Genomic DNA, 16,377 nt, shown 5'->3' on the forward strand with positions numbered 1-16,377 from the left:
TCTTTTTCTCTCTCTTAATTATCTTATTTTTTTTAATAAAAAGAGATAATTAATTTTGTTAAATTAATTAATATTTTTTGCTGTAATTTATGTGGTTCCTTAATCATATAAAAAACCTTAAATGATGCGAAGAAAAGGTAAAATGAGGGTATATTACTATCTAAAAAAGAAAAGTCAGATGAAAGAATAACAAATAATAAATTTTACAATATAATTTTCATTGAGGACTAAAATTTGATTTTTTTAAAAATAATCTTTAAAAGCTTTTATAATTATTAAATTTTTAGTATAATAATAAAAACTCGTTTTATTTCTCAAGTTGTCATCGTACAAATATGATAACTATTTGAATAAATTATACTTTAATTTTTTATTTTAACAAAATTAATAAATTAATTTATATATTTCTAAAATTAAACACTTCAATTTTTTTATAATCAATCAATTTAAATAAAAAATTTATCCATCTATTTTTACTCAGAAAAGTGTAAAAATATCTTTATTAAATTTTTTAAATGAATAAATTATATTTAAATTCTTAAATTTTTATATATTTAATAAATCGGTCTTTATATTTTTAAAATTACACCCTTAAATCTCTATTAACTTTTATTTATAATATCTTATTTAATTAATTTTTAATATTTTTTATTTTTTAATTTTAATTCATTAAAATATTTCAATATTTATAATTTCAAAATTTTTAAAAAATACTTATAATTTTAGCTATTTTTAAATAATATCATAACTTTTTAAATAAATTATAAACTTCTATAAAAAATACTTTAAGAAAAATTATATTTTCAGAAATTTGATCATCCACTAATTTTGAGCTATTGTATTCGGTGAATAGAATAATTGTAATTTATCGAGAGATTTAAAATTTTAATTTTAAAAATGTAAAGACTGATTCGCTAATTATACTAAAATTTAAAATCTAAAATATAGTTTATATAATATAAATTTTTTTATTAATATTATAAAGGATTTAAATATTCTTAAAAATATTTTAAATATTTAAAGTATTTATTATTTTTTTGATCGGTGGACTATAATTTAAATAGATTAATTATATAAAAATTTAAATATTTTAAAAATACAGAAACTATTCATTAATTATCTTAAAATTTAAATACTAAAATGTTATTTATTCTGATTGTTTTTTAAAACTAAACCTATTCTAAATAATATTGAAAACATTAAAGAAAAAGGCCAGAAAGCAAGAAAATAAAATATTATTATTGCTAAAAGTAATCACAAACTTGTTGACATTACATGCCGAACCTTGAATTTTCAAAGTCCCTCGTCAATCACTCATGCCCACTTCATTAGTGACCGACACAATTAACAATTTTTAGAGGTCCAACTAATTGATCTTTTATTAATTACTAATAATTATTATCTTAAATATTTAAATTTATATATTTTATAAATAAATAATTTAGTAATTATTAAATTTACTTTTAAATAAGTAAGTTCATGATATTTTAAAAAAAAAATTCTATTTATTTTTTAAGGAAAAAAAAAACTCGCATTAATCAGACAGATTCACGGTAGAAACACGGCATGTGACAATGTGTGAAAAGGACCAAACTCGGATAAAATAACCTTAATAATTTCATATTTTTATTAGATTAATTTCATCAAAAGTAGTAAACGGCCGGTCGGCCGGTCGTCTTTGCCAAATCACAATTTGACTACAAATTCTTCCCAAAAAATATAAATAAATTATTTACACATTGATACATATTTGCTTTGAAATTAGCTTCACTTTCAATACATTAATAAAAAGGAGAATCCCATATTTTATATTCAAATCCTGTTTGCTTCAAAGTAAAATTATTTAATGGATTTCAAGAATAATTTTTTAAATATAATCATCACAACCAAACAAGGCCTTAGCAAATGGATTACTCACTATTATATTATTTAGTGAAACAAACTAAATAATGTGAGATTTACACTTCACATATCTCATCACTTGCTGCCTGCTCTCACATGGTTGATGGAGAGCAACGTCTCTTTCTTTGATCTTTCCCTTTTCTTTTTTACTTTCTATAATTCAAAATTGATGAGGCAAAAAAAAAAAAAAGAAATTATGGGTATACAAGTGTAATTTGGCTTCAGATTTCAACTGCAGCATCTGAAATTTGAGATCTTCTATTTACCTGTGTCTCTTCTGAGCTTGGAGCTTTTGGTGCTCGTTTATTAAGAGCTCGGAGTAAAGAATCTCATTCCAGGCATCAGGAACGCCGGGAAGACACCAGTGGCTGCAGTCTTGGTATAGGAGCGGTGATCTTCTTTCCTCCAGCGAAAGCTTCTGCTTCCGGTAGATTGAAGGGTGGCCATCCTTTCTGTAATCTGTCATTTGTGTCACGTTCAAGTATTTGACATGAGTTTTCATCCCTCTTAGTATCTTCTCCAGCACTAGCATCTTGGGTGGATATTCTCTTAGATATGTTGCATTCTTGATTGGCTCAACTTCACTGTCGCACGCGCCGCCGGAGTTCCATTGCCCGCCGCTGCAAAAGATCACTCGATCAGATCTAAAGCACTTGCTAAGAAAAAAGATCATGCAGAAATTTGAAGTCTTGCTTTCACCTGAAATGTGAAGCAGAATATCCTCTGAAGAAGACAACAGACTTCATTGGATTTACATTGGCATCAACCCATCTAGCCCAAGTTGTTAAAGCTTTTCTAAATGCTTCAAGAACATTCAGCTCATCATAGACATGACTCCCTTCTTGATAATAATCCTTTCTGCAAATACAAACTACTAGTTTAGTTTACTTTCGCTATAAGAAATAGGTAAGATGCCACGCTACTAAGACTTGGTCACAAAAGGTTCAATTTGTTGTAGTGTTTTGATTAGGAAACAAGCCGGCTCGGATTCCATGGAAGCAATCCAAGCAATTAGAAGCTTACCCTTTAGAAGTTTTCTCATGAGTCCACCAGTGACCAGTGTTGAAGATGATGATATCTGCATTTTTATATTGATCAGATGATCTCCCTACCAAATCAAGCCGAAGAGTCTCTTTCTTGCTTCCATTTTTGTCAGACATTTCCCATTCTTGCACTAAGAAAGGAGATACAAAGAACTCTATAGTGCAGTCATAATCCTATCAATAATTCCACAAAGAAATTTCACTCAATTATGGATTAGAAGAAAAGGAGATGAAAAGACTAATAGACTCGAGAAAACTTACTTTGAATATGAAGGAATATGAAGCTTCTCCTCTAAAATGGTGTCTCCCATTGGCTTCAAAAACCTTGCTTTGATCTTTCACTGAGCCTTTCAGCATGCAAACGAGAGATTCCCACATATTCCTATTGAGAGAATCTCCCACGAAAACGAGTCGTTTTCCTTTCAACATATCTAACATATGTGCAGGGTTTAATCTACAAACCCATATAACAAAATCAGCAGATCAGAATCCAAATCCAATTACTCGTAGAGATTATAAAATACCCAAATGATCATTGACAATAATTTTAATTCATACCTTGGTAAAGTGCAGCTCTTTGGCTTCCATTTGTATTTCTGATAGTCTTTGTCTGGTCTGCCATTAATAATGCAATTGAATTGCTCGTCAATCAGTGAACAAGACCCAGGTTTGTAAAGAGGATAAGAATCATCCCTCACCCATTCACCATCAAACAAATCACAATTCAACAAGCTTTCGATCCCTTGATTGGCTGACGCCTCTGAATTAGTCTCATTCTTCTGTTTCGACCCATTACTGTGTTTCTTCGACAGAGAAGCAGTGTAATTCGATGCTTCGTTCTTCACCTCAACTCCTTTCTCTTGCTTCCCAGAATTTCCTTTCACCGAAGAAGCAGAGTTCGTGGGTGATTGTGGATTCTGATTTGCCGGCACCGGTGAGACTGGTTTCGTAGATGATTTTGCATTCTGATTTGCTGGCACCGGTGAAACAGATTTTGTGTTTGCTCGCACAGGGATCATTGGCGAAGGAATTGTGGTTTGATTTGGCTTCAATGCATGATCTTTATCAGAATTCTGTATATTCTGAGTGTTATTTTTTGCAGTAGACGATACCTCACTGACAATTGAAGCATTATTCGACTGATTCGCTTGAAAAACCAGAGGTTTAACAGAATCAACTGTATTCTGTGTGCGATTTTGTACAATGGGCAAGTCTCTCACCCCATTATTTGCACCAGAAGGCTGAGACAAACTCGTGTTAGATCCGGCGTCGCTTTGCGTAGGCAAAGTAGAGAAGTCATGCTCTTGTTGGTCCGATGATGAGTTGTTGGGCGAGAAGTAAGAGAAAATAGAAGAGAATCGAGATCTGTAAGAATCATAAGAAGTAGTAACAGAGCTAGAAGTAAATATATTAGAGAACCAAGGAGAAGATGAGTTAGGAGAAGGGTTGAAAGCTAAAAAAACAGTGAAAGCAACAAAAGCAAACATAAACCCATAAGCAAAAGCTAGAGTTCTTCTAGTTTTAAGAAGAGAAGAAAGACGACTTATGTCTGAGACAAGGGTTCCTCCATTAATGGAGATGTACTTAGTGTCTGAACCAGGCATGAGAGACCAAAAAGGCTTAGACCCTCTCTTTGATTGTTTGAGAAAATGGCAATGGAGAAGGTAGCGAAGCAAGAAACGAAGAAACTGGAGCAGCTTTTTAGAGAGAAGTCTAACTGTTACAAGAGAGAGAGAGAGAGAGAGAAGTGTTTTACTATGAGTTGAACGAAGACGAAGGTTGTCGAAGAAGCGGAGATGGAGTCATCGCACTAGCTGTAAAAATGGACCTGGTTTTGTCGGAAAATTACAAAAGTGCCACTTCATCCTCTTTCTTATTTTAGGACGATATTATCAAGAGTAAATATTTACTCCATATTATTAAAAATTAACTTATTAACTATTTAAACACAAAATCATAATATATATTAAATCTAAGTATATAAAATTAAAAATTATTTACCACTTAAAATAATAAATTATCCTTAATAAGATTATATGGAAATTTATTTAAAAATTAATATCTTTTATTTTTTAATTATGTTAAAATTAATATTATTCAAAATAAATTATTTATTATTTTGAGATAAGAAAATATTTTTTAAAAATAACATTTAGTAAAGGAGAAGTGGCAAAAAGAAGCAAGTATTAGTCCCATCACCAAATGAGGAAATTCAATTTCCAGTTCATACCATGCGATCTCCCACTTCTAACCACTTCCCGATAAATGCCTTCCGCGTGGACCCCCCACTCTACCATGAACAATTTTTTCCCCTAATTTATTTTAGTTTTTAATTCCGTACACAGATCCCACGTGTCAAAATTTTAGGCATCAGTAGAGAAAAGGACCGAATGTACGATCGTGATTTAAGGAGAACCTACTACAGAGATATACGGTCACCTGCGGTGGGTGAAGCACTGGAATGTGGCTTGTGCCCCTTCGACACTTGAAGCACCCATCACATATAAATTAAAATTGTTAAATTAATTTTGTTTCCGAGTTATATAATAAAATTTAAAATATATCAATTTGAATTTTTGGTGTTATATTTGAATAATTATTAAAATAATAAATAAATTTAAATAATTAAATAAAATATTATTTGCACTTTAAAATTATAATAAATTATAATTTTATTTAATTTTATTAATAATTAAAGATAAATTCGAACTGCAAACTAAAATTTAGTGTATTAAAAATTTGCTGATAAAATTTAGTGGGACATTAACCCATTAAAATTCGATGGGCACATCCATTTGTCATTGTTTTATAACTTTGCCGTTTTCTTGTTTTGTGGTAAAATCTTTGTCGTTTTGTATAGGAGTATCAGGTTGCTTAGAGGTCCGTGAAAAGGCATAAAAATAAAAAAATAATAATAATAAAAAAACAACTACCTTAAAATTATTTTTTTAAAAATAAAATCAAATATTTAAAAAATAAAATTTTATATTTATTTAAATACATTTATTATTGTATTAAATTTATAAGTATATTTTAAAATTACTGATAAAATCTTACTACCATTTATGTTCCTTGTTGATCTTTTCATGTCATAATCATATTATATCACAATTAAAATTAATGTTTTTTAATTTAATTTTATTTTTATTACATTTTAATTTAATTTAATTAGAACATCACACTCCATTTTAATTTTTTTCTACAATTTTATTTTAGTTTTTTAAAATAAAATTTTAATTTAAATGATTTCATTAAAAATTATACATTTAAAATAATAAAATATACATAAAATAAATATATTTATTTTTTTAAAATAAAAATTAGAGATTAAAAGAGTAAGATCTGAAACACTTATTATTTTAAATAATGTATAAATTTCATTAAATGAATAAATCTTGTAAAACTATATAATTTTTTAAAATTTAAATTTTAATAATTTTAAAAATTCAAACAGTGAATACCACAATTATATAATTTGTCTTTTCTCATAGGTAGAGGGAGTCTTGAAATAGAGAATATTTGTTTTTTTTTAACTATTTTAAAATATATCACATTTATAATAGTAATAAAAAATGGTAATTTATTTCTTTTGAAGCTTATCCATTATTACTCAATAATCAAAAAGAAGTATTTTTTTTCTTCAAAAGAAGAATAGAAAGGGGAAAAAAATTCTATTTCAGAGCTTGAATCATGGACCTTATTAATAATGCAGTGGTTGAAGAAAAATCCATTAAATTGCATGAAAATGATGTGATTGGATGATTTCATTAACAATCCGACAGATGATGACAAGTTTGAATGAGACCTAACTATGCAACTGATGGAAAATTATAATCAAATCCTTAAATATTTAGTAAATTTACTAATTTATCTATATTTTGAAAACATTCAATTAAGAAAATTAATTTTAAAAAACTCATTTTATTATTTGATTTTTTTAAAAATAGAATTTAAAAAATTTCCATTGATAAAAAATATTTATTAGAGTTTTTTTAATGCTAAATATTAAAAAAAAATTCTATGGAATAATAGGAGCCACAAGTGGTATTAATTTGGAAAACGGATCCGTACGCTTTAGCATGGACTCAAGTGGATTACACGTCAGCTAAGAAAGACCTGTGGTACTGTTCTGTCGGCACCTAATTCGTTAATGAATTTCTCGTTAAAAATACTCGAGGCATGCTAACGTCAGCATTCAAGGAATATAAATTCCGTCCTACTAACATCATCAGCTGCCAGGTAATGGCGTTTGTCATCATTTCGGCATTTAACTAAGAATAGAAAGATAAAATAATTTTATTATAGTTTGATCTTTAAATTTGAAAATAATTACATTTACGATTTAATCAAAATTATATTAAAAACTTTATATTTTTATATTCAATTTTTTTTATATATATATTTTAATTATGGTCAAATTTATAAAATAATTTTAATCAATTTTAAATTAATATATTTATCACATTAAATGTTATTTATTTATTTTTTTAAAATTTTATTTAAATTCAAATAAGCATATTTTAACTCTAATTGAGCATGTACTCTAAAAACATATAATTTTTATTGTCCAAAAAATCTCTTTTAAAACTATATAAATTATTTAAAGATTTATTCGAAATAGAAATTCAAAAGTGGGTGATTAATTTAGCTATGTACCCATTTTCCTATTAAAATAAAAATATTTAATGAAAAAAATTCCTCTAAATTAATAAAAAAATTTGTCACCATCTCTTCCGTCAAAATCTAAGCTTAAAATGGAAATCTATGGAATGGACGGAAGTGAAATTGGGATGGCGTGGAACTATGGAAGTTGGTATTCCTTTTCTCAAGTTGGAAACCGACATTAAAATAAACAAAATAATTTGTTAAAATTTTTAAAATATATTAAATATGCTTTAAAAAGATATATACCATTCAAATTTTAAAATAAAATAAAATAATAAAAAAAATTATAATTTATAATTAACTTTTATAAAAATATAATTATTTAATATCCATGCATGAATGTGTATTATATACGCTCTAATTTTTAATTTTATTTTATAAAATTCATAAATTAATATAATGTTCTCATATAATTATATTTTATAAGCTTACATATTAAATATTGACCACAAAAATTAAATGATATCGGTGCTTATTTTATGGTGAAATATTTAATTTATAGAAAATAAATATATTTATGTTAAAGAATTTATTTGAAAATGTTCCCTTTGAAGCATAAGAAAAAAAGAAATGAATACAAAATTAGATATATAATATTTGTGGACTTCTTATGAAAATGATATTGATGGAAAATTTCAAAACAATTGATAAAGTTTTGGTTGAAATTGAAGTCCTGGATAAACCCCACAAACGATTGATAAAGTTTTGGCTGAAAATTTCAAAACAATCTTTGTCCACCGACTCTCCTTCAGCCACTGGCCCATATTTTCATCTAAATTCTTTTGGCTTTTCAAGAAGACAAATTGGACTTATTTACCTTCCCTTTCCCTTTCCCTTTCCCATAATCATACTCTGCCATAGCTTCTATGAACCTTCTGGGGATTCTCAAGGTTCCTCTGACATGGGTTTTCTCTCAAGTTGTATATAAGATTTTTTTTTGGTTTATAAGTCGGTGCTTAGTCCTTCTAGAATCAGATACAATTTTAAACTCCTGTGCAATGTCACTAATTAAAATATTATTATATATATATATTTAAATATATTAATTAATAATTATATTTTAATTATCATATCAATAATTTTTTATGTTATTTTACTATAAATTAAATTATATACGTAAAAGACCCCGGTCCAGAAAACAATCAAACCATTTAACAGAGGATTCTGCTAAAAATGCCTCTCACTGCTATAGTCGACGAGTCCACCAAACCAGCCAAATTCCAACCCTGCTTGAAATTAATCAGAGGACAAGAAGGAAAGGACACTAAATTAATATAATATTAAATTAATCTGACCAAAAAACTAATAATATATTATTATCAAAATGGATATTGAGTGTTTGGGCCTGGAATATTGAGTGTTTGGGCCTCAAATTTTTTTTTTTTGAAGATAAAGAGAAAAAAAAAATTACATCAGCTAAAGCCCAACAGACACCACAAATCCAGGCTCAAGCCCCCTAACACAAAAATAACAATAGAATTCAGATCCACCGAGAGAGGACTCTGGAAGCGCCAACAACCTACTACCACTGTTCATACTAAATCGACTGTTTGAAAGTAGTCTGAAGAAAAGCATAGATTTACTCCAAATAGAGTTTCAGCAATAAAAAGAAAACCATAAAGGTCAAGGTCCGAAAAATACCCTTCCAGAAAGAATGCGATCGAGATTCCGATTTCAAGCAGCAAGCCAAACTTCGAGATTTGAGGGTTTCAATCGATGAGGGTTGAGATCGTAGCTAAAACAGAGAAAAACTGATGAATCACGGCTGTAAGAGGGTGGTGGCCAGAGCTCCCTCACTCAATTAGTGTTGAGGATCACCAGAGGCTTACATGCAAGCATCGTACTGACCCAAGATGTGTCTACTACTAAACCAAACTCTCTCGATAACCTCAACGTCTTCAATAGCCATTGCAGGTTCAAAAGACAGCTCCTCTCCAAGCAAAACACCAAATTGCAATCATAAAAAATAAAAACCACCTATTTAAATTACTTTTGGAAGCCAGAGGAAACCCACACACCGGGACTAGAGAGAGACTGTCCCCCCTTTGACAATCCAAAAGAAAATGAAAGAATAGAGAAAAGAACATCTCTAGAGAAATTTTTTTAAATATATTACTAATCCTTTGAACAATGAAATATTAAAAAGTGTACATAGTCTACGTGACAAATTCTAGAACTTGATGGAAAAAAAAACCATTGTTATAAATTGAAATTATTGATGATCCATCCTTGCAATATATTTTATATTTAAATGGTTAAACATTTATACAATTAATATAAACTCACAATGTAAAATGTGAGGAAAAATTAAATAAAATTCCTCCACCAACACTAATTAATATAAAATTTTCAATCATTATTTAATTTATATGTTAATTCTTAGTTTCTTCAAACAAATATAACACTTCTCCGCTGGAAGATCATCATGCTTCCACTAATCAAATTATTAAATTAATGATCTATTTTAAGTTTTGCCCTTTTTTATTTTTTTAATTATGAATATTAAAAAGTTAATAGGTATAACTTTTCTACCCTGATATAAATTCGCAGATATGGCATCAAATTTAAATGTACCCATCACTATATTATTCGATGAAAAGAAAAAAAAGAAGAAGGTAATTTTAATAATTAAGAGCGATGGTATTCAGTTTAAATAAAAAAATCGATCAAATTTAAATTAATTTAAAATTTTAGTTTGATTTATTATTCATTTCAGTACGGTTTAATTTTAATTTTAAAATTTTTCATTTATTTTGATTTTGTTCGATTTTGATCAGAAAAAATTAAAAAAACTGAACTAAATAATTAATAATAATAATATATTATTTTTAATAATATAGAGAGATTAGATCACATTTAGGTTAAAATATTTCAATTAAATTTTAAAATGTTAAAAATAAAGTGTAAAAAATAAAAAGTTCATTAAAAATTTAATTCGATCAAACCGAATTAAGATCAGTTCAGTTTGATTTGATTTTTAATCAAAATTGATTCGATTCGATTTTTATAAATACTAAAATTTTAATTTTCATTTTATTCGATTCGATTCGATTTTGAACCGAACCATACTAATAATATTGAGTTTGCTCTAAGTTAATTACTAAGGATTATATATCTTTTAGAGAACAAATGGGTCATATAATCATATACTACTTTTGCATGATTTCAAATAATTGTCAAAGCAAATGCTCAAAGGAAAAAAAAGAAAAAGAAGGTAAGAAATAGTAAGGAAATGATTTCTAAGGCTAAAATCTTTTGAGTTTAAATTTTAGTCAAAGCAAATTGTGTATAAAAAAGTTGTAATTAGTCAGAGCGAAATGGGCTTCTCTTCAACAAAGGAACCAGGGCTTGAAGAGAAGCCCATTGTTAGTGTTGGCAATCAAAGAGGCTAAAACGTTAAACCCTTTTTTTAAAAAAAAAATCTCTCTCTAAGCTAAAACGTTAAGCTTAAATTGTCCAATTCAAGATCAGGACACTTGAATTCTTGCCTGCCTCTTCATTCCGGATAAGGTTTCCTTCCATTTTCTCTACCATTTTCTTTCCCACATTTTCGAAACAACCAAAATACTTCATCAAGAAATAAATAACAGCTAACAATTTGAGGAGAAAAAAAAAAGTTAAAACCAAAAGAAAGCAACCTTCCTCTTATCCCAAACTCTTCAGAAGTGAGACCTTATCGATTTCCTTCAATTCCCCAAGACATGATTTTCTTGGAAACTTTTCCTCCTTACCCACCAAACTATATCTGATTTCCTTCAATTTTCTGTTATTTTCTTTCTTGCACAAGTCAAAAAGAGAAGAAAGATGTCAACTTTGGGGGTGAATTCTCACATTTTGTACAGAGAAGTGTATCAGTATCACCACATAGACCAACACCAGCAGCAGTTATGGAGTGGTGGCGGCGCCGGCTGCTCATTATTACAAACAACTTCTGGGTGTTGTAATTGGTTTGATAGTAGAAATAATGGAAGGTGTTGTAAAAGGATTTCAAAGAGAGACTTGAGAGTAGAAGCATTTTGGCCAGATATAACAAGACCTACTGCTGTAGACATGGAACCCATCAACGATTCCGAGCATCTTGATCAGATTCTACTCCAGGCTCAGGAAGTTTCCCAGCCAATTCTCATCGATTGGTATGTAACTCGGCAATCTTTCATTGGTCTACGTTATCTAGTTTAACAAATTGATGATCTCAAATTCAGATATCAATTGTGGGTTGTGCTTTTAATTTTATAGGATGGCTGCTTGGTGCCGGAAATGCATCTATTTGAAGCCTAAGTTGGAGAAATTAGCTGCTGAATATGATACCAAGTAACTCTTTTCTCTCTCTATCCCTTTCCTGTGCTTGCATATTGGTGGAGTAAACAGTTGGGATTTCTTAAAATATCTAAGCTAGAAAATATCCTAAGGATATTTTTGACTTTTGACACGTAATTAACTGTTGAAATAGTAAATGGGTTTTCAAAATTTTGAGAGAAATTTTCTGTTTTTGATCTTGTTTAATGCATATAGGATCAAGTTTTACTTTGTGGATGTCAACAAGGTGCCTCAATCTCTAGTGAAGCGAGGAAACATATCTGTACGTTTGATAATTCTCACCTCTCTATTAATTAATTATTTTTGTTTTCTTCTTATGATCATCATCTAAGTTTTCTTCTTCTAATGACACTTGTTTTCTTTATTGTAATCGCCAGAAAATGCCCACAATACAGGTACTTTTTCACCTTCAAGTTTTGCTTTACTGTAATAAATTTACTAGATAAATTAACTTGGAAATTTGAATGAATGGTATTGCAGCTATGGAAGGATGGAGAGATGAAAGCAGAAGTAATTGGAGGACACAAGGCCTGGCTTGTGATTGAAGAAGTGAGAGAAATGATTCAAAAATTTGTATGATAATATATGTGTCTGTATTCCTGATTAAGCTTGTAATCTTACATGTATATACATAAGGTTCTATTCCATATTCTTCTTTAAAAGGATCTTCTTTGAACTTAAAATGTTATGTATGAATAATATTCTGCACTTCTTTTCAATACTTGCGATTAAGGGTATCATTGTGATAAATCAAGCACCAAATTTACACATCTTTTCCGGCAATTTTAAGGAAACACCGAAACATAATTTTAATATATCCCAATCGATTCAATTCAAAACTAAATCAAAATAAATAAACTAACAATCGGCTAAGAGAAATTTGTTAAAATCAAACAAAATTGAGCCAAGAGAGGAACCAAATTGAATTGAATCGTCCCGGTTCAATTCAATTGATTAATTTTTTTCAAGTCAAATCAAACTAATATAACCGAAAGGGAAAATTACTTTTTAGTCTCTGAAATTTAATGTAATTAACACTTCTATCCCTCTATTTTGGCGACCCAACACTTAAGTCCCTCACTTTCTTTTCCGTCCAAATTCGTAGTCCTTCCGTCCAAAATAACCGTTTGGGACATGTGAATTAACAAAATTGACATCGTGTCGCTATTTCAAAATCACGAAACACAAATCCAATACTCCTTAATCCTCGTGTTTGTTATGTCAAATGAATATTGAAACAATGAAACAGGTGCAAGCCTTAGAAGCAATTTTGAGAATCAATCACAGCAAAGAAAAACAAAAAGCGGCAGATTGTTGGGATCCAAAAGGAGGTCATAAAGTTACTAAAAAGAAATCAGTTGCAGCAACAACAATAGTATTATCATGGGTTATTATCCTCTTCAACCATTAATAGTCCTCCGACGATGGATAATATTATGGCTGTTACAGATGCGGTTGTTAACAGTTTCAAAAAGGTTATTTATTTGCTGGATCGCACCACAAGAACTGGCCATGCTCGATTTCATAGAGCCTCCGTGTCTCCTGCTTTTACTACTCAAGAACGACCGCAACAACCACAACCACAATCGCAGCAGCAGCAACAACAACAAGTTCAAGATCCAGGACCTACTGTTCAACCTATTAGTTCTTAGACAACAGAGCAAGGCTCTACCTTTAGAGTTTACCAATCGACCCCAATTCATCGGCTTTCTCTTTTGCCCCAAGACTCCTCTTTTAGTTGCAAAGAATGGGTTTTCAGAAAGGAATGAGATTCAGCCTTCTATCAATTGTTTCATGCCTACTGAGCCAAAGCGTGATACCCGACCTCGGATCTTGCAAACAGTAGGTAGACCAACTGAAGCAAGGACTAGTGAAGCAAAGACTAGCAGTGGATCTGGATCTAGAACATTGGATCCTTTTCACTCTGACTACGTAACTTGTACTGTGCCTATGAACTCATCCTAAGTTAAGGCAAAAGCGGATTCTCCGACTATGAGATTTATACCGGATTAAACCAATGAATTGAAATGAATAAACTCGACTGACCAAGAAAAACAAGTTCCAGAGGCATCTTCCATTCATATTGATTTGGGTTTTTCCGCACCATATTTTGATCTGCCTCTTCTTCGATCCGGAATTCCTACCAAATCCTTAACTATTCAAATACAATGAGATTTCACACCTGGTGAATCCTTTACTCTACCTCCTCTTACTAAGATCGAATGTTCCTGCAAATTATGACCTTCGCCTGGAATGTGAGCAAATATATCATGCCAAAAGGAAATAGTGAAGATATGGAAATAGTGAAGATATGATGGAGAAAAAAGATGGAAAAGAGAAAGAAAAGAAAAGGAGAATCAACGATGGGCAAAAAGAAATGGAGAGGATATGAAAGAGAAGAAATATTGAGGGATTTCAGGTTGAGGGTTTTAACATATTCATTAAGGGCATTTTTGGAAAAAATTCAGGGTTTTAACATGTTCATTAAGGGTATTTTTGAAAAAAATTCTCACTTCTCACCTTTGACTCTTTGACCAAACGATTATTTTGGACGTAAGGACTACGAATTTGAACAGAAAAAAAAAAGTGAGGGACTTAAGTGTTGGGTCGCCAAAATAGAGGGACAGAAGTGTTAATTACATTAAACCTCAAAGACTAAAAAGTAATTTTTCCTAACTGAAATCCATAAAATTAAAATCAAATTGAATAGAATTGAAAAAAAAAATAAAATCAAAAATTTCAATTTAAACAGTTCAATGAGTTATTTCGATTCAAATTTAATATCGTCCACTAGAAGTAAGCAGTATTTGGTTTAAAAAAAAAAAACGACCTAACCGAATTAATTTGAAAATTCAGTTCGATTTTTTATTCATTTCGGTTCAATTCAGTTTTTAATTTCAAAAATTTCAGTTATTTCACTGATTCGATTTTGGTAAAAAAAAATTTAAAAAAACTAAACTAAACTGATTAATAATAATAATATATTATTTTCAATAATATAGAAAGATTATATCATATTAAAGTTAAAATATTTTAATTAAATTTTAAAATACAAAAAGTAAAGTGTAAAAAATAAAAAAATATTAAAAATCCAAATCGATCAAATCGAATCAAACTGAATCAGACCGATTCAATTCGATTTGATTTTTAATTAAAATCAATTTGGTTCGATTTTTATAATATCAAAATTTCAATTTTTATTTTATTCAGTTCGATTTCATTTTAAACCGAACCAATCGAATGCTCACTCAACTATCCACCTTAAATACATTTAAAATAAAAATAATCTTACCTTTAGCCCTTGATTGGGGTAAGGTTTAATTATATATATATATAAATAAATAAATAAATAAATAAACTTACCATTTTACATCTCTTTTTAAGACAAATCTACAACTACACATTGACCTTATTCATCACATTGGAACGGGAAGGATAAGTGACAACTGTTGTTCCACTTGTACCGCCACGACAATAAATCGTAGAAGGTTCCAAGCTTCATCTTCAATAGAATGTGCGATAACCTTGGGAGGAGCATCCCTAACTATTCTGACTGCTCTATAGAGAAAACCTGGAAGTCAGCTGTTAATTCTACATATTTGCTTGACATGACCCAGCATCACCAACTTATTTACGTACAATATGCTTCCCTTCTAACCATACTTCAAACTGTAATACAGGAGCATTCAAACAAACTTGTAGAAGACCAAACGAGAGTGCATATCACGTGCAAGAGACAAGTATACACACGCACCTCCCTAGAGGAACATAGAAATTCCAGCTTTCGCAGAAAGGTTTTGCCAGGATAACCCCATAAAATGCTTCTCATTTTTAAGTCAAGTAGAAAAGTCTGGGAAAGTGATAAGGTTAGAGTTGTGATAAGGTTTAGAGTTGTTTGAGATAATATTTGTTATTCATACAATCTGTATCCAACTCAACCATTAGTATATACTATATAAATGTATTCTATACAAAAATACAAATAATACATAGAATTCTCAATACCATAAATCTTCTATACGGTATCAGAGCCATAAAGGCTTTACAGCAAATTCTTCTATTTTCTTTTACGTTTTTCTCATCTTGTCCTTCCCTCTGTTCGTACCAGCAATGACTAACACTCAACAATCTCTTATTTCAACCACTATTGGATCCACATCATCTATTCCCAACACTTAGCAATCTCTTGTTTCAACCACTATCGGCTCCACATCATCTATTCCCAATATTTAGATTCCAAACGTCACTCAATTTCTCACCATTAAACTCACTTCAGCTAATTATTTGCTATGGCATGCACAAATCATGCCTCTTCTTCATGGATACAGATTGGCTTCTCATGTCGATGGTACTGTTATTGCACCAAATCGATTTTTATCCACTGGCGAACCAAATCCCGCATTTATGGATTGGTTCTGTCATGATCAGATCGTTCGTAGCTGGATCAATT

General features: G+C 29.8%; 2 protein-coding genes across 2 annotated transcripts; one reads left to right on the forward strand and one right to left on the reverse strand.

Moving 5' to 3' along the window:
• Window positions 1-1,898: 1,898 nt before the first annotated feature.
• LOC110623386 (protein trichome birefringence) lies at window positions 1,899-4,717 on the reverse strand. Its single transcript, XM_021768310.2, has 5 exons — window positions 3,504-4,717; window positions 3,207-3,399; window positions 2,926-3,119; window positions 2,602-2,760; window positions 1,899-2,522 (listed from the first exon to the last, which is right to left on the reverse strand). The coding sequence occupies exons 1-5, from the start codon at window positions 4,547-4,549 to the stop codon at window positions 2,165-2,167; spliced, it is 1,950 nt and encodes a 649-aa protein (XP_021624002.1). The 5' UTR covers window positions 4,550-4,717; the 3' UTR covers window positions 1,899-2,164.
• A 6,365-nt stretch (window positions 4,718-11,082) lies between these two features.
• On the forward strand, window positions 11,083-12,600 carry LOC110622255 (thioredoxin-like 3-1, chloroplastic). Its single transcript, XM_021766713.2, has 5 exons — window positions 11,083-11,743; window positions 11,847-11,921; window positions 12,123-12,189; window positions 12,305-12,322; window positions 12,408-12,600. Exons 1-5 carry the CDS (start codon window positions 11,415-11,417, stop codon window positions 12,504-12,506), a joined length of 588 nt encoding a protein of 195 aa, XP_021622405.1. The 5' UTR covers window positions 11,083-11,414; the 3' UTR covers window positions 12,507-12,600.
• Window positions 12,601-16,377: the final 3,777 nt, after the last annotated feature.

This window comes from Manihot esculenta, chromosome 9 (assembly GCF_001659605.2).
Source record: "Manihot esculenta cultivar AM560-2 chromosome 9, M.esculenta_v8, whole genome shotgun sequence".
NCBI classification, from domain to species: domain Eukaryota; kingdom Viridiplantae; phylum Streptophyta; class Magnoliopsida; order Malpighiales; family Euphorbiaceae; genus Manihot; species Manihot esculenta.